The following is a 19289-nucleotide window of genomic DNA, read 5'->3' as shown; positions in this document are numbered from 1 at the left end:
CACCTGACACACACACACACAGGACACACACACACTGGACACACACACACACACACACACACAAACACTGGACACACACACTCACACACACTGGACACACACACACACACACACACTGGACACACACACACAAATGACACACACACACACACACTGGACACACACACACACACACACTGGACACACACACACTGGACACACACACACACACACACTGGACACACACAAACACACCCACTGGATACACACACACACAGACTGGACACACACACTCCGGACACACACAAACACACACACTGGACACACACACACACACACTGGACACACACACTCACACACACTGACACACACACACACACACACACACACTGGACACACACACACTGGACACACACACACACACACTGGACACACACACACACACTGGACATACACACACACACTGGACACACACACACACACACACTGGACACACACACACTGGACACACACACACACACACTGCACACACACACTGGACACACACACACACACACATGCTGGACACACACACACAGGACACACACACACTCTTGACACACACACACACACACTGGACACACAGTGGACACACACACACACACACTGGACACACACACACACTGGACACACACACACACACTGGACACACACACACACACACACACACACACACACACACACACACACTGGACACACACACTGGACACATTTCCATGTGTTGGATTTTCATGAAAGGAAATCCCATATAGCCTACTGGACAGGACTTTTCTATGGCATCTTCTGTTTGGGTGTCTCAGGTCAGGTCTGAGCCATGATCAGAATGTGTCTCTGTGTCTATTTCCAGCCCTGCCATTTCTACCTGTCCTGATCTAGTGTTTCACCCCTGACCTCCTCCACCGTCTCACTGTCCATGTCTGCTTTTAGCTCCCACCTCTACTTCACTGTGTTATAATGGACCTTATGCTTGTTATGTCACCTCTGTAACCAGTTATCAAACATACTGACCTTTCTGACCCTATCCCATGGCCCTACTTTCTACAACTGAACATTTAAATTCCTCTATGAGTTTTGTTTAGTGTCCATTTACTTATCTATGTACAGTGGGGAGAACAAGTATTTGATACACTAATGATTTTGCAGGTTTTCCTACTTACAAAGCATGTAGAGGTCTATAATTTTTATCATAGGTACACTTCAACCGTGAGAGACGGAATCTAAAACAAAATTCCAGAAAATCACATTGTATGATTTTTAGGTAATTAATTTGCATTTTATTGCATGACATAAGTATTTGATACATCAGAAAAGCAGAACTTAATATTTGGTACAGAAACCTTTCTTTGCAATTACAGAGATCAAACGTTTCCTGTAGGTCTTGACCAGGTTTGCACACACTGCAGCAGGGGGATTTTGGCCCACTCCCTCCATACAGACCTTCTCCAGATCCCTTCCAGGTTTCGGGGGCTGTCGCTGGGCAATACGGACTTTCAGCTCCCTCCAAAGATTTTCTATTGGTTTCAGGTCTGGAGACTGGCTAGGCCACTCCAGGACCTTGAGATGCTTCTTACGGAGCCACTCCTTAGTTGCCCTGGCTGTGTGTTTCGGGATTCGTTGTCATGCTGGAAGACCCAGCCACGACCCATCTTCAATGCTCTTACTGAGGGAAGGGAGGTTGTTGGCCAAGATCTCGATGACATGGCCCCATCCATCCTCCCCTCAATACGGTGCAGTCGTCCTGTCCCCTTTGCAGAAAAGCATCCCCAAAGAATGATGTTTCCCACCTCCATGCTTCCCGGTTGGGATGGTGTTCTTGGGTTGTACTCATCCTTCTTCTTCCTCCAAACACGCGAGTGGAGTTTAGACCAAAAAGCTCTATTTTTGTCTCATCACACCACATGACCTTCTCCCATTCCTCCTCTGGATCATCCAGGTGGTCATTGGCAAACTTCAGACGGGCCTGGACATGCACTGGCTTGAGCAGGGGGACCTTGCGTGCGCTGCAGGATTTTAATCCATGACGGCGTAGTGTGTTACTAATGGTTTTCTTTGAGACTGTGGTCCCAGCTCTCTTCAGGTCATTGACCAGGTCCTGCCCGTGTAGTTCTGGGCTGATCCTCACCTTCCTCATGATCATTGATGCCCCACGAGGTGAGATCTTGCATGGAGCCCCAGACCGAGGGTGATTGACCATCATCTTGAACTTCTTCCATTTTCTAATAATTGCGCCAACATTTGTTGCCTTCTCACCAAGCTGCTTGCCTATTGTCCTGTAACCCATCCCAGCCTTGTGCAGGTCTACAATTTTATCCCTGATGTCCTTACACAGCTCTCTGGTCTTGGCCATTGTGGAGAGGTTGGACTCTGTTTGATTGAGTGTGTGGACAGGTGTCTTTTATACAGGTAACGAGTTCAAACAGGTGCAGTTAATACAGGTAATGAGTAGAGAACAGGAGGGCTTCTTAAAGAAAAACTAACAGGTCTGTGAGAGCCGGAATTCTTACTGGTTGGTAGGTGATCAAATACTTATGTCATGCAATAAAATGCAAATTCATTACTTAAAAATCATACAATGTGATTTTCTGGATTTTTGTTTTAGATTCCGTCTCTCACAGTTGAAGTGTACCTATGATAAAACTTATAGACTTCTACATGCTTTGTAAGTAGGAAAACCTGCAAAATCGGCAGTGTATCAAATACTTGTTCTCCCCACTGTATATGTTGTATATTGGGGTTGTGCTGCAGAGCATCATGGGGGTTTGTATGTGTTGAGATGATCATGTTCCAGATAAATGGTTGAACTGATTCCTGTCTCCTGTCTCATCATTATTGAATTGTTATACAGACATGGTTATGAAACCCACCAGACATAACAAAAGATTGGTGATGAGTACGTCTGAATCTACAGGAACTATTCTGTCTGGAAGAAGTGGGTTTTTACAACTGTTTAAAACTGTTATTTTCTGTGGTACAGAATAGGCTAATGTTAGCACAGTGTATTGATAGCAGAGGCAAGTGCATAGTCTAGCTAGCTAAGAAAGATCGTTAACCAGTGGTGTAAAGTACTTAAGTAAAAATACTTTAAAGTACTACTTAAGTAGTTTTTGGGTATATGTACTTTACTTTACTATTCATATTTTTGATTACTTTTACTTTCACTTCACTACATTCCTAAAGAAAATAATGTACTTTTTACTCCATACATTTTCCCTGACACCCAAAAGTACTCGTTACATTTTGAATGCTTAGCAGGACAGAAAATGGTCCAATTCACATACTTATCAAGAGAACATCCCTACTGCCTCTGATCTGGCAGACTCACTAAACACACATGCTTTGTTTGTAAATTGTCTGAGTGTTGGAGTGTGCCTCTGGCTGAACATATATTTTAAAAACAAGAAAATTGTCTGGTTTGCTTTATGTAAGGAATTTGAAATGATTTATACTTGTACTTTTACTTTTGATACTTGTCACGGTTTCGGCCGAGGCTGCTCCTCCTCCTTGCTCGGGCAGGCTTCGGCGGTCGTCGTCCCCGGAGTACTAGCTATCACCGTTGTATGTTTTTCGATGTTCGTTTGGTTTTGTCTGATTGTGTACACCTGTTATCATTTAGCGTTTATTATGTGTCCTATAAGTTCTCGTTTTGTTAGTCATGTGTTGTGTGTAATTGTTCCGCCTGTCTGCAGTAGCTGCTTTATTTTGCTCCACTGTTTTAGAGAGGTTCTCGCACAGCTGTGCGCGTTTGTTTTTCTATTTTGTTGTTTACGCCTTGTGTGCGTATCGCTTGCCTCCGGGCTCTTTTGAGGCTCGTTGTTGTATTTTGTTTACTAAAGTCTTTGGACTAAGCTTCTGTGTCCTGCGCCTGATTCCTGCACCACATCCACATTCAGCACGCCTTGACAGAATTACACACCACCCATGGAATCAGCAGGAGCAGCAGCAGCGCCCGAGTCGTTGGAGGAGCACGTCCGCGACTAGGACGACAGGATCCAGCGTATCGGGACTGCCCTTCAGGATGTGATTAATACTCTGCACCGATGGGAGAACCGAGGAGCACCCACACCTCCACCTACCGCACCATCACCATCGGTCAGTCTGCCCCTCCAAGCTCCGGAACCCAGTGGGATTCGGCTCTCGCTCCCGAGGGCATATGATGGCACCACTACCGGGTGTCAGGGGTTCCTCCTGCAGGTGGAACTCTACCTGGCCACCGTACACCCGGCGCCCTCGGGACACGAGAGCATTTCCGCCCTCATCTCCTGTCTCACCGGCAAGGCGTTGGAGTGGGCCAACGCCGAATGGAGGAGGATAGACGCCGCCACGATCACTTATGCGGAGTTCTCCCGCCGCTTCAAGGCCGTGTTCGACCATCCACCTGAGGGGGAAGCGGCGGGGGAGCGTCTATTCTACCTCCGGCAGGGGAGGAGGAGCGCCCAGGAGTTCTCCTTGGAATTCCGGACTCTAGCGGCGGATGCAGGGTGGAATGAGCGGGCCCTCATCAACCACTTTCGGTGCAGCCTACGGGAGCACGTCCGTCGTGAGCTGGCCTGCAGGGATACCAACCTCACGTTCGACCAGTTTGTGGACATATCCATCCGGCTGGACACCCTGCTGGCTAACCGCGGACGTTCCGAGTGGGGTTCGTCCATTCCATCCTCCAGCACCCCCGAGCCGAGCCCTATGGAGCTCGGGGGTGCTGGCGCTAGAGAGGAGAGGAGAAGGAGCCCCAGGGGAACCAACCCCTGTACCTACTGTGGTCGTGGAGGACACACCGCGGCTAGGTGCTGGGGAGGGTCTCCTGGGGGAGAAGACGGCAGGCCACGCACTGGGGAGTCCTCCCAGGTGAGTAGGCGTCCCACTTACCCAGAGCTCTCTGTTGTGCACTTCTGTATACCTGTTTGTTTTCCACAGGTGGCACCTCATTCCCAGCATAAGGCGCTAGTAGATTCAGGCGCAGCTGGGAATTTTGTTGATCGAAAATTTTGTGTAGACTTAGGAATTCCCCTCCTTCCTGTTGACATCCCATTTCCCGTTCATGCACTAGATAGCCGTCCGTTGGGATCGGGGTTGATCAGGGAGGTCACAGCGCCACTTAGGATGTGTACGCAGGGGGGTCATGAGGAAACTATCCAGCTATATCTGATCAACTCTCCTGTGTATCCGGTGGTGCTGGGAATTCCCTGGTTGAGTACCCATAATCCTTCCATTTCGTGGCAACAGAGGGCTCTTAAGGAGTGGTCTGCCCAGTGTGAGGGGCGATGTTTGGGTGTTTCCGTGGGGGCGACCTCGGTGGAGAGTCCAAACCAGGTGCCCGCACTGCGCATTCCCCCTGAGTATGAGGATTTGGCACTGGTATTCAGTAAATCGAGGGCGACGCGTTTGCCTCCTCATAGACAGGGGGATTGTGCGAGTAGACCTCCAGGCAGGTGCAGCGCTTCCGCGGAGCCATGTGTATCCTCTGTCCCAAGAGGAGAAGCGGGCTATGGAGACTTACATAGCCGAATCTCTAAGACAAGGATACATACGGCCCTCCACTTCTCCTGTGTCCTCGAGCTTCTTTTTTGTGAAGAAAAAGGATGGAGGGTTGCGCCCGTGCATAGATTACCGTAGTCTCAATCAGATCACTGTGAAGTACAGTTATCCACTCCCTCTGATTGCGACTGTGACGGAGTCTTTGCACGGGGCCCGTTTCTTCACAAAACTGGATCTCAGGAGCGCATATAACTTGGTGCGCATTAGGGGGGGCGATGAATGGAAGACAGCATTTAGTACCACCTCGGGTCATTACGAGTATCTCGTCATGCCATACGGGTTGATGAATGCTCCTCAGTCTTCCAATCCTTCGTGGATGAGATCTTCCGGGACATGCAGGGGCAAGGTGTGGTCGTGTACATTGATGACATTCTGGTGTGCTCTTCTACCCGAGCCGAGCATGTAGCCCTGGTGCGCCGAGTGTTGAGGATGCTGTTGGAGCACGACCTGTATGTCAAGGCAGAGAAATGTCTGTTTTTCCAGGAGTCGGTCTCCTTTTTTGGGTTATCGGTTGTCCGCGTCAGGGGTGAAGATGGAGGTGGACCGTGTGTCAGCCATGCGTAATTGGCAAACCCCAACCACTGTTAAAGAGGTGCAGCAGTTCTTGGGTTTTGCGAATTACTACCGGAGGTTTATCCGGGGTTTTGGACGGGTGGCAGCTCCCATACCGTCTCTCTTCTGAAGGGGGTCCGGTGCGCTTGCAGTGGTCAGCTGAGGCGGACAGGGCTTTTCGGAGACTGAAGGGCCTGTTTACTTCGGCTCCGGTGCTAGCGCATCCGGATCCCGCTTACCATTTCAGGTAGAGGTGGACGCGTCTGAGGCCGGTATAGGGGCCGTGCTATCTCAACGGTCCGGCACGCCACCCAAACTCCGCCCCTGTGCTTTTTACTCCAAAAAGCTCAGCCCGGCGGAGCGAAATTATGACGTAGGGGACAGGGAGCTGTTAGCCGTGGTACAGGCCCTAAAGGTGTGGAGGCATTGGCTTGAGGGGGCTCAACACCCTTTCCTCATTTTGACTGACCACCGTAACCTGGAGTACATCCGGGCAGCTAGGAGACTGAACCCTCGCCAGGCTCGGGGAACATGTTTCTAGCCCGGTTCGTATTTAAAATCACATACATCCCTGGGTCCCAGAACGGTAAGGCAGACGCCCTGTCCCGGTGGTATGACACAGAGGAGAGGTCCGTTGAGCCCACTCCCATACTACCGGAGTCTTGTCTGGTGGCACCGGTAGTGTGGGAGGTCGATGCTGAAATCGAACGGCGTTGCGTACCGACCCTAGCCCTCCACAGTGTCCTGTGGGTCGGACGTCACGTTCCGCTCGAGGTTCGGGATCGACTTATTTATTGGGCTCACACGTCACCCTCCTCTGGACATCGAGGTATTGGCCGGACAGTGCACTGCCTTAGTGCTAAGTACTGGTGGCCAACGTAAGCCAGGGATGTGAGGGTTTATGTCTCCTCCTGCTCGGTGTGCGCCCAGTGTAAGGCGCCCAGACACCTTCCCAGGGGGAAGTTACAACCCCTGCCCGTTCCACAACGACCCTGGTCTCACCTCTCAGTGGATTTTGTTACAGACCTTCCCCCCTCTCAGGGGGAATACCACCATACTGGTCGTTGTGGATCGGTTCTCTAAGGCCTGTCGTCTCCTCCCAATGCCGGGTCTTCCTACTGCCCTACAGACCGCTGAGGCACTATTCACCCACGTCTTCCGGCATTACGGGGGTACCCGAGGATATAGTGTCTGATCGAGGTCCCCAGTTCACCTCCCGAGTCTGGAGAGCGTTCATGGAGCGCTTGGGGGGTCTCGGTGAGCCTTACCTCGGGGTACCACCCGGAGAGCAATGGGCAGGTAGAACGAGTGAACCAGGATGTGGGTAGGTTTCTGAGGTCGTATTGCCAGGGCCGGCCGGAGGAGTGGGCGAGGTATATTCCCTGGGCAGAGATGGCCCAGAACTCTCTCCGCCACTCCTCCACCAACCTAACCCCTTTCCAATGTGTGTTAGGGTACCAGCCGGTTCTGGCACCATGGCATCAGAGCCAGATCGAGGCCCCTGCGGTGGATGAGTGGGTACGGCGCTCGGAGAAGACGTGGAACGCTGCACACGTCCATCTGCAGCGGGCCATCCGTCGACAAAAGGCGAGCGCCGATCTCCACCGCAGTGAGGGGCCAGTGTATGCACCTGGAGATCGAGTCTGAGTCTTGACCAGAAACCTACCCCTCCGCCTATCCTGCCGGAAGCTGGGTCGGCGGTTTGTGGGGCCTTTTAAAGTCCTGAGGAGATTGAACGAGGTGTGTTACAGGTTACAACTGCCTAATGAATATCGCATTAACCCCTCGTTCCATGTGTCTCTTCTCAGGCCGGTGGTAGCTGGTCCACTCCAGGAAGGTGAGATAGGAGAGACTCCTCCGACCCCACTGGACATCGAGGGGGCTCCGGCGTACACAGTTCGGTCCATCTTGGACTCGAGACGTCGGATGGGGGGTTTCCAATATCTCTTGGAGTGGGAGGGGTACGGCCCGGAGGAACGGTGCTGGGTGCCGAGGAGGGACATCCTAGACCCGTCTCTCCTGACAGAGTTCCACCGTGGTCACCCCACGCGCCCTACTCCGCGTCCTCCTGGTGCGTCCCGAGGCCGGGGTCGACGCTTACCGGCTGGAGCCGCGCGTCCAAGGGGGGTACTGTCACGGTTTCGGCCGAGGCTGCTCCTTCTCCTTGCTCGGGCAGGCTTCGGCGGTCATCGTCCCGAGTACTAGCTGCCACCGTTGTATGTTTTCGATGTTTTTTGGTTTTGTCTTCTTTGTACACCTGTTCCCTGTTAGGGTTAATTATGTACCCTATAAGTTTTCCATTTGTTAGTCATGTGTTGTGTGTATTGTTCCGCCTGTCTTGTGGTGCTGTTCATTTTGCCTTTCGCTAGTTTATAACCGTCGCACTGTTGTTTCGTGCGCAGTCGGTATTTTGGGTGTTTTACGCACTGTTGCGTATCGTGGGTTTGTTTAGGCCCGTTTTGTTATTTTGTTGTCGTCAGTAAAGTCTGGTTAGACGAAGCTTCTGTGTCCTGCACTTGATTCCCACACCACATCCACATCAGATTCCTGACACAAAGATGAAGACAGCGATAAAGATTTGGAGATTAAAGGTGCTTCATATTCAAGAGGATTTTATCCTACAATGACTAGCACAGACGAAATAGAAAGAGATATAGACCGATGTGTATCATGCCTGGATAAGGCAAATAATTTAGAAGAAGTAAGAGAACTGGAACAACAACTCAAGAAGCTGAAGATACAGAAGAAAAAAATGCTGAGAAAAGGATCCCCAGAATTGGAGAAGAAGTATACATTGAGGCCAAGGAAAGAGAGCACAAGTAAGAAGATGATGCCAGTGATCATTCGAGGACAAAACTTAGAATATAAGCCTTTGAAGAATACCGATATGTCAACAACTAGAAAGAACAGGACCAAGAAACTCTCAGAAAACTTGAAGAAATACAACTGGGGGGAGAATAAGAAGGAGAAGAAACAAGCTTTGGTTATGAAGAATCAGTGTGCACCAAATCAACAATCACTGCCATAGCTTCAACTGAAAAAGGCCAAATGCAATTGTACCAGCCACAACTAGTGGTACAAGTTGTTTCATATCCATAGACAGTTTCTGGACAGACACAGAATTGGAGAGGAAGAGGGCGAGAAGGCTTAGGAAGAGGAAGAGGAGGAAGATTTAAGCCATACTTCCAGCAATCTTAAGAAGTGTGTTATGATTGTGGACAGGTTGGTGACTTTGCTGTGAGTGTAATGGGCCAGAAGGAAACACAAGAGGGAATTTCAGAGGAAGATACAGGAGCAAGTGAAGATCATCTGGAGGACAGGTGAACCCTTATAAGGGCAAGGAGCAAGGATTATAGGGGTGCCTAGAAGATCTGAAAGGGGGGTGTCAGCTGGTAGCACCAGTTAGGGAAAAAAGATCAAACAATTGAGGTGAAAATAAACAACGGACTATGGGAAGTGATGATGGATAGCGGAACTGCTTTTATCTGTGTTCAGCCTGAAGAGGTTACACATCTCACTATGTAAAATCAACTAATTAGGATAGGGATTCGAGGAATGAAACAGTTGATTCCTCTTAAGGAACCAATGGAGCTCTGCTATGAAAATTAGAAAATTACAATACCCATACTGGTATCAGAACATATACCTATTGCATTGTTGGGAAGAGATGCATTGTGTAAGTTGAATTGTAAAATAAGATGTACACCAGACGGCTGTCTGGTAGAAATGCCAAAGGAAAAGGTTTACCAATTGTTGATGATGACAGAGATGGATTCATCTTTAGTATTCTGGATTGGAAATCTCAGTGAAGATTCTTTAAAGAAGGCTAAGGTTAGGAGAAAGATTATAAAGGAGTAGGGTTTTTGGGAACCATATTTGCTTGAATAGATTGACTATGTCATAGGAAGGTGGACAATCTGTCTGAAAAATGATGTTTACAGGGGGTGACTGTTATTCCTACACCAAGAGGTGCATAAGATGTCACACTAAGCTAAAGGGTGCTCAGTCGTTTGCCAAGTTTTTGTGTAAAGAAGTCATAAGCAGGTGGGGAAGTATATATCCTAAAATTAGTGGGAAAGGAATTTGTGGATAAATCAGTGAAATGGTTTTTGAAAAATTGGAGAAAAGTCAGACTAAAAAGTTAAGAAAACTAGAATTGAAGGAACTCTAGGACAGTCAGATCAGCTCCCATGTAAGTGCACGAGAGAGAACAGTGGTGAAGGGAAATTTAGAGTTCAGTGGGAAGATAGATATTGAAGGAGTTTAGATCTGTTAGGAGCAGTTGCATTGAGAAAGTATGCGAAGCTGAATGATAAGAGAAGAATGAAGATTGAGGGTGATTGCAGTATCTATATTTACAATTCCCAGCTGGAAGATCAAGGTGATTATAAGTGTATTTTTATAATCAACAGTTTGAAAGTGAGGGATTAGAGTTAGGACTGAGAGTGAATGTAGTGACACTAGTGGTGATAGATGGAAATACAAGTAAAGAGTTAAAAGCTTTAGGGAGAATGGATGAATCAACCACAATGACATCAACACTTCAGCCTATTATAACAACAGTGAGAAGCAATTCAACTCTTTCAACATTGACAGTTATTAAAGCTATAAATATATCACATTTGATTACAAGGGAGCCAATCGCTCCAGCACCAATTTTAGGGAGAATACTATCATAGAGGTACAGGATGAGTTGTTTGATTTTAATGGAAGACAAGAAGATATATCTGATCAATACTGCTTGTTAGGGAAGAGAGAAACTAAATGGAAGGCATATGGATTTGATTTTTCTGTTTTGCAAATTAAAGATGGATGGGCAGGTAGGAATCTTTGGTTCGGAATCTTTGGTTCCAACAGTTCATTCTCATTACTCATATTCATTCTGTAAGATCAGTGAGGAATCTTGAGGGTCCATGCCAGTTGAGAATTCCAGCACAAGGAACATGGGGTTGAATCTTAGAGAAGGTAGCTAAACCTCTATCAAGTATGTGTCAATCTTATGCTTTATAAGGGATGTTGTATCAGCAACAATCATTAAGAGATAAAATAATGTAGTTCTGGAAACATTAGTTTAGGCCTAGGTTTAAGTGTTCTTGGTTAAATGAATTACCCTATGTGAATTTGTTAGATGGGAAGGAAAATCAGTTAAAAGCGATTCCTGAAGCATTGGAGGTGAAACCAGTGAGGGATAAAAGCTGTGTTTGTTCTAATAAAACATATGATGGAAAGGAGATGATGACTTTGGGTAAGCATGAACATAAGGTTAGTAATGAGAAATATAATGTAACTTTTTATGTTCCAGTTAGTAAGAAGAGCAAGACTTTGAGGGTGAGAGAAGTTTTTGCATGGTAATATGATTATTGGGAATTTTAGAGAAACATCTGGGGTTTGTGGTGAGAAGTATATATTCTTACCCTATGGATGGACATGATGTTGTTACATGTCGACGTTGAAGCTTCCATATGAGGTTTTTACCATTAAAATAGGGGAAGCACCGGACACAGATAAATCTGAGTCTAGGTTTGGAAATAGGGTGAAAAGGGACATGGCGGAATTTCAAAGTCTGGAAGCCTACCATTGGAGGATAAGTCTAGGAGAGAAGTGGGGACTGTGACTTTTCCATGGTATGGTGTAAAATTTTTGGCAGAACACATTGATAATATTACCTATACTTTGCAGGGTTTTGCAAATGAAACGATAAGAGGGTTTAACCTTCTGTCGAATACTCAAAGAAGTCACAGACTGACGCTGTTGAAACATGACATGGCTCTTGACTATATTTTAGCAAAACAAGGTGGCTTATGTTTGGCTATGAATTTGACGGGGGATGATTGTTATACTTTGATCCCATTGTACTTTGTTATTGACTTTTGCGAAGGCTATGATATTGAGATGGGTGTCACACCCTGGCTCTGGGGACTCTATATGTTGAGCCAGGGTGTGTAGATTCTATGTTTTTGTGTTCTGTGTTGTAGATTCTAGTTGTTCTATTTCTATGTTGGCCAGAGTGGTTCTCAATCAGAGGCAACGAGTGTCAGCTGTTGCTGGTTGTCTCTGATTGGGAACCACATTTAGACAGGCTGTTTTCCCACAGTAGTTGTGGAATCTTGTTCCGTGTTGGTTGTGTTTAGACCTAGGATGTCACGTTATCGTTTGTTGTTTTGTTTATCGTGTGATACTTAATAAAATAAGTATGTTCGCATTTCACGCTGCACCTTGGTCCTCTTCCTTCGACGATCGTGACAATGGGTTGGAGTTGTGATGCCTGGAGAAAACACTCAGATGCCGTTGTTAACTGTTACTGATCTAGATGAAGATGAACAAGTGGGACTGGATGAAGTATTGATGGATAGATATCCATTTTGATTATCCGATCATTTTTTAAAATGTTTTTAAATGTTAGTGTGATTTTAGTATTTTGTGATGAATCAAAGGGGGGAAATAGAATGTGATTCATTTTATATATAATTTTATGTATCATTTTTAGTTGATATTGATGTTTTAATTTGAATGTGTTGTTTTGCAAAAGATACTGTTTGGTATTTTATTTTCTTCCAAAAGCATATGGGGGAATGTGTAGAGGGGATTCAAATACTCAAAAATGGACAATATGAAGGGACTGGAGGAAGTGGAACAAGGAAGGTGTGGAAAGGTTCAGATTCCATCATCGACGTTGCATTGGAAGTCGACACTGCTGAGGAGATGAAGTGTAGTGGACTACATTCCAGTGTCTGCAATGATCTATAGACATATTTGCATGTGTAATACATAATTTGTGTCATATTCTTTCTGTATAAATTTTTGAAGAATGATATTTGCTGTTATTGGGTACATGTGGGGATCTCAGATGTTTTTGTTTATTTCGTGGATGCTTAGGGATATTGGGTCTAGGGAGGGATAGAGAGAATCCACAGGAGGGTCCGATGAGTCGACCAGCCTGATGTGGACATTTTTGATTGTATTTTGTTTGCTGAGGCTTTAATGTGTATTCAAATTGCATCATAGTTTAAAATGCATTGATAAAGATTTATGAATTGATCTGGAGTACTTAAGTGGTTGCCTGGGGCAGAGGGGCCGTGAGAGAATTTGAGTGTCTTGATTGATTGAGGGATATTTGGAAAGAAAGCTGCCAGACAGGTTTTTCGCTCTCACACTCCATAGAGATTTGTTCATATTTCATAGCAATGTATTTACACTCCATAGAAAAGGTGTTTACTCTCCATAAAATTTGGTTTATTGTTAAAGTTACTCAATAAGATTAATTGTTATTTGTCATAATCCTATTCTTTTTGTTTTCGAGACTTAATTCGTCTCGAAGGGGGGAAATATGTGGTGTCTAAGGAATGTATGACTTTGCTAACGTTTGCAAATGGTATCTGGGAGGATGTTGATTCAGCTTAGGGAAGCATCTGGGGAGCAGTTTTATAGGGGCACCCCATAAAACAGAGGAAGTCTGTTGTGTGGAGTCATGGGATTGGTCTGTAGGGAAAACCACCCATATCATGGTGAAGATTATAAATACTTGGTTGGAACAAAGGAGGTCAGAACAACATATTATTTTGGGTCGTTGTTCTCTAGATGCCTGCAGATGTCTGTCAATTTACGCTGAAATCTTGTGATATGAATAAACCTTTATAATCAAAGTACAGTGTAAGCGGACTCCTTGATCTCACAGCAAACTTAGCATTATTATTGAGAAACCACATCAAAAGGGTTTTGCCACCAGTACTAAGTCATGTTTTGCAGAGGGTCAAATACTTATTTCCCTCATTAAAATGCAAATCAATTTATAACATTTTTGACCCCTCTGCAAAACATGACTTAGTACTTGGTGGCAAAACCCTTGTTGGCAATCAGAGGTCAGACGTTTCTTGTAGTTGGCCACCAGGTTTGCACACATCTCAGGAGGGATTTTGTCCCACTCCTCTTTGCAGAACTTCTCCAAGTCATTAAGTTTTTGAGTTATTCTGTCTCTCACTGTTCAAATAAACATATCATTAAAATTATGGACTGATCATGTCTTTGTCAGTGGGCAAAAATCATGAATGAATCATGAATAATAATGAGTGAGAAAGTTACAGAGGCTACAACAAAACATGCTAACCTCTCACCATTACCAATAACAGCAGGCAAAGAATATTGGACCAAATACTCAACTAAATTAATTTGTCCAAATATTTATGACTTTTTCAAATGGGAGAACTAGATACATTAAGTGCTTTCATATCTAAACAGTAAAACAGGGATGTATGAATACCCTCAAATAAAAAGTGACATTCTGTACTGTTGCCTAATATGAAACAATTTCAAATCCAAAATGATGGAGCACAGCACCAAATTTAAAACGGTAAACTTCACTGTCCAAACACATATGGTGTGGACTATGTGTGCCTGGTAAACACATGTGGATCTGGTGAACAGTTATCACTTGTTGACCAACTACAGGAATACTGACCTCAGAGTCTCCAGTTTACAGTGGGGATTCCCCAGTCCAGCAGAGAGCAGCTTCACTCCTGAATCCTTCAGGTCATTGTTACTCAGATCCAGCTCTCTCAGGTGTGAGGGGTTTGAACTGAGAGCTGAGGCCAACGGTTCACAGGATGTGTCTGTGAGTTCACAGCCAGTGAGTCTGTCAACAGAGTAAATACCATGAGGGACAGGTTGTATTAAAATGTTACATTTAGCTTTTCCTGCTTACACTGTTACCCCTGCACTAATAATGTGAACACTGTGTATAGATGTCTCAATGCTACAACTTTTTGTATTACAGTTTGTTTAAGACTTTTCAGCTGATAGAAAGTTTAGTCAGCCAATGAAAATATTGTTGTTCTTACCTACAGTAAAGTTTGGTCTGAGGGATAGTCACATGAGTACTTACAGAGCCAGTCAGCCAATAAAAATGCTGCTGTAACTACAATGTATTTTGGTGTGGGGTATTTCCATGAATACTTACAGAGCTTTCCTGTAGCCTCTCACAGCTGGGAGCAGTCTCCTACGACCCTCCTCTGATGTCTTGTATACCTTCAGGTCAAACACATCCAGAACCTCCTCTGATATCTGTAGCATGTAGGCCAGTGCTGAACACTGAGAAAGTGTGAGGTTTTTGGATCATCCACCAATGTTCCCTCTAAATGTTTTGGGGCACTGAGCAAATTTCTGCTCTTGTGAGCGGAAACTTGAACGTTGTGAGAATTCTGAGCAACTTCCGGCGCACGTTTACAGTAAACACTGATGCTGATAGGCTGTACCCTTACAGTTGTAGACAGTAGCCAATAGGCTGTACCCTGACAGTTGTAGACAGTAGCCAATAGGCTGTACCCTGACAGTTGTAGACAGTAGCCAATAGGCTGTACCCTGACAGTTGTAGACAGTAGCCAATAGGCTGTACCCTTACAGTTGTAGACAGTAGCCAATAGGCTGTACCCTTACAGTTGTAGACAGTAGCCAATAGGCTGTACCCTTACAGTTGTAGACAGTAGCCAATAGGCTGTACCCTTACAGTTGTAGACAGTAACCAATAGGCTGTACCCTGACAGTTGTAGACAGTAGCCAATAGGCTGTACCCTTACAGTTGTAGACAGTAGCCAATAGGCTGTACCCTTACAGTTGTAGACAGTAGCCAATAGGCTGTACCCTTACAGTTGTAGACAGTAACCAATAGGCTGTACCCTGACAGTTGTAGACAGTAGCCAATAGGATGTACCCTGACAGTTGTAGACAGTAGCCAATAGGCTGTACCCTTACAGTTGTAGACAGTAGCCAATAGGCTGTTGTGGCTATTTGAGTATAATGTAGGCCTACCAACCAAACCAATGGAGCAAATCCTATATGTGGTGTTCAATGCAGGCCTACATTGCATGAGACTTTAAAAAAAGTTTTTACCTTATTCAGGGCTTGCCATTAACCCTTAAAATTATATCGACGCACCAGTGCGTCAACCTAAGTAACATAAAAAAATCCCCAACAAAATCAGTCAGTTTAAGCTGGAGATATCGTCTCAATCCACCGCATCCGCCTATGTTGGCCTTCCACATCTGCGGTGGAAAGTGGCGGATCTACAGCGGAGTTTGTCAGACCATGAGACATCCCGAAAATTGGTCTTCTCAGGAAAATGTCTGTAGCATCTGTATGATCCCACTATGAAAAGGAGAGACTCTCATGAACATGGTAGTGTTCTCCGTTTTGCTCTACAACCCACACAAGTGCTACAGGACTCGTCTGAAGCTATCCCATACAAACAAATAGAAGTATGGAGGTAGTTTTGTGCCTCATAAATATGGGGTTATATGGGTAAAAAAAAAGAAAAAAGAATCCTGATCTGTCTTATGTCTCCTAGATACAGGACAGACACTTCAAAACTTTATTCCTTATGATGTATTTTTTTGCCATTTCTGAATGTGTTATTCAATGAGTTTATATGGGCTTTAGTAGTAAAGGCCAAATTCAATATTTTATCAAATAATTGTTATATATATATATATTACTAAAATATTACTATGTTTTACATCTAATGCTAGCTAGCTACCCAACCAGCCCATAGAGAGAGCATTGCGGATGTTGTAGTCAACTTTAACTGCAACAGATTTCCACAACAATTTTCACGTTGCTACCAACCTTACTATAACACAGAAATGTAATATTTGTTCACAAAAAACATTGTTCTCACATATTAGTGTTATTTAACGCTGTAAATTATAGGAATTTGTGGTTTTGGGTGGATTTTTCCCTTAATTTAGGCACGACAGAAAAACATAAAAGCCCATTGATGTAGCTATGCTCTTTTAGGTAAATCAATGAAACAAGCTCCAGTAGGCTAATCTTTTTGAGTGTGGACTGTACTGTATGGTATTATACTGTATTATATGGACTGGAATTACACACATTGTTCAAACCATGAAGCTGGGAGAGAACATGCATGCTTTCGCAGGACATAAGCTAGCGAATTAGATTTTAATAATAGGGCCTACTTCACATGTATAATGTATAAATACACCTTTCATAATATTTCCCTTAATATTATTAGCCTACCTCCTCCTTCTCTCTCTATTGGTGCTTCATTCCTTCCTGGCTTTAAAACAGTTAAATTAAATAGGTTTCGTTGTCCTTATCTTCATCATTGTAATGACATGCTGAATAATACAGGCCTATAATAAGATGCAGACGTCTTTCACTTCTTTTCACGAAGATTGAACAGTTATAGGTCTGAATAAATAACTGCTATAGCCCAGTGTTTCCCAAACTTGGTCCTGCCCCCCGGGTGCACGTTGTGGTTTTTGTCCTAGAACTACACAGCTGATTGAAAACATCAAAGCTTGATGTCAGCCACACCAATGTGTCGGAGGAAACCACTTTCGACTGACAACTGAAGTCAGCTTGCAGGCGCCCGGGCTAGAGCGTGGCGAGACAAGGGAAGCCCCTTGGTCAAACCCTCCCCTGGACGGCACTGGGCCAATTGTGCTCCGCCCTATGGGCCCGGTCATGGCCGGCTATAGTGGCGCCTCAGCACTGGGATGCATTGCCTTATGAAAGGAGAAATCCACCCATTCCTATAATTTACATTGTTAAATAACACTACTAATAATATTACTAATATGTGAGAACAATATTTTTTTGTGATCAAATGTTTCATTTAGCCGTTATAATAAGGTTGGTAGAAACATGTAAAAATCGTTTTGGGTATCTGTCGCAGCTCAGGTCGACTACAAAATCCACAATACAATGCTCTCTCTATGGGCTGGCAGGCTGGCTAGCAAGCAAGCAAGCAAGCAAGCAAGCAAACGTAGCTACACACATTAATACCAGAGACAATATCAGCATGTGAAGTAGCTAGTTAGCTGTAAAGTCGCCTAAACAAACTGCACTATCAATTTAGGGGTCTACAATCTCACCATGTTCAACCTGCAGATCGATGTACCTCACAGAGTGGAGTCTGACGTTCACAACAGCAGAGATACTTTTGAGGAGATTGGGGAAACTCCATTGGACTCCTGGTAACGCCCATTGTGTACATTGCCCATGCTACGTCCATGGGCCGCGCGGTGCATTCTGGGCGATTCTGGGACAAGGAGAGCTCTCCTTCAAGGAGTGAATGGGAGGCAATTGAGTGCTAGCTAAAAAAAAAAAAAACATTAGCACGAATTTCGTCAACAAGGTACAACATTACGAATCTTTTCCGAGTTATGATATAATTGATCTCTTTATATCTGTAATATTGTATAGCTTTGGAATCGTCACATTATGTACTTTAGAGGAAAATAGGCACGTTTCTCCACTCATACCCTGACTTTGAGAAGGGATTGGTCGACGATTAGTTTAGCAACCGCGTGACGCTGCATGACAACTTCAACGGGATTGGTCGACAGTCTGCTTGGTGGAGCGTTATACTCTCCGACGTGCATTGTCCAATGTGATTCCTATCTGTTTCCTCTAATATCTCTGGCAACGCACCCTGGACTGAAGAGGCAGACAAATAGGAGAAATGTGCTAGACAGATGGTTTTATTTGGTTTTATTTCCTGCAGTGTCTATTCATTGTCCAAACGCACGGCCGCTTTCTGGCTTGCTCCTGACTGCTATAGAGTTAGTACACATCATTCCCAAACATTCAAAATAATTTATTAAAACGTGAAAATGAACATTTCTAAGTGGTCACTTATCAGAAAATGTTTTAAAAGTATCATATTATTCCCGGGGGTGTATAATGCATTTAATTCAGTTGACTGATTGCCTTATATGAACTGTAACTCAGTAAAATCTTTGAAATTGTTTGCTGTTGCATTTATATTTTTGAGAGAAAGACTGCGAGAGAGTGCTGGCATGTGCATTGATTTAAAGCAACGGTATTCAAGTGATAGGCTGTTTTAAAACTCTGCCGCTGCAATAAATAAAAATATAAGTATCTTTACAATAAAAAATGTGCCCCCCCCATCCTGAGATGTGCTCTGTTCCCACCCGGAGGGTTGATGATTGATCATGCAGATAGCAGAGACAAGGCCGTCGATAAGACAGATTTAGACATTGCATATAATTTGACAGTTCCATTTTCCATTTTACATTTTGCATATTGGACATCTTTGATTTGTCTATGATATTCAGAGGCTGCACAACATTTTATACGATAAACAAAATTGACTTTGCTTAAGCAATGTGTGATTCTGTCACCATCAATTGATGTTGGACATTTCAACC

The 19289-nt window shown here is 44.7% G+C and overlaps 1 protein-coding gene across 1 annotated transcript; it reads right to left on the bottom strand.

Annotated features, from left to right (window-relative positions):
- Positions 1-3942: 3942 nt before the first annotated feature.
- On the bottom strand, positions 3943-15206 carry LOC123484327 (ribonuclease inhibitor-like). The gene is made up of 3 exons (XM_045214534.1): positions 15056-15206; positions 14599-14731; positions 3943-4047 (listed from the first exon to the last, which is right to left on the bottom strand). Exons 1-3 carry the CDS (start codon positions 15166-15168, stop codon positions 3943-3945), a joined length of 351 nt encoding a protein of 116 aa, XP_045070469.1. The 5' UTR covers positions 15169-15206.
- Positions 15207-19289: the final 4083 nt, after the last annotated feature.

This window comes from Coregonus clupeaformis, unplaced genomic scaffold (assembly GCF_020615455.1).
Source record: "Coregonus clupeaformis isolate EN_2021a unplaced genomic scaffold, ASM2061545v1 scaf0274, whole genome shotgun sequence".
Taxonomy (NCBI): domain Eukaryota; kingdom Metazoa; phylum Chordata; class Actinopteri; order Salmoniformes; family Salmonidae; genus Coregonus; species Coregonus clupeaformis.
This window is presented reverse-complemented; position numbering and strand designations above follow the sequence as displayed.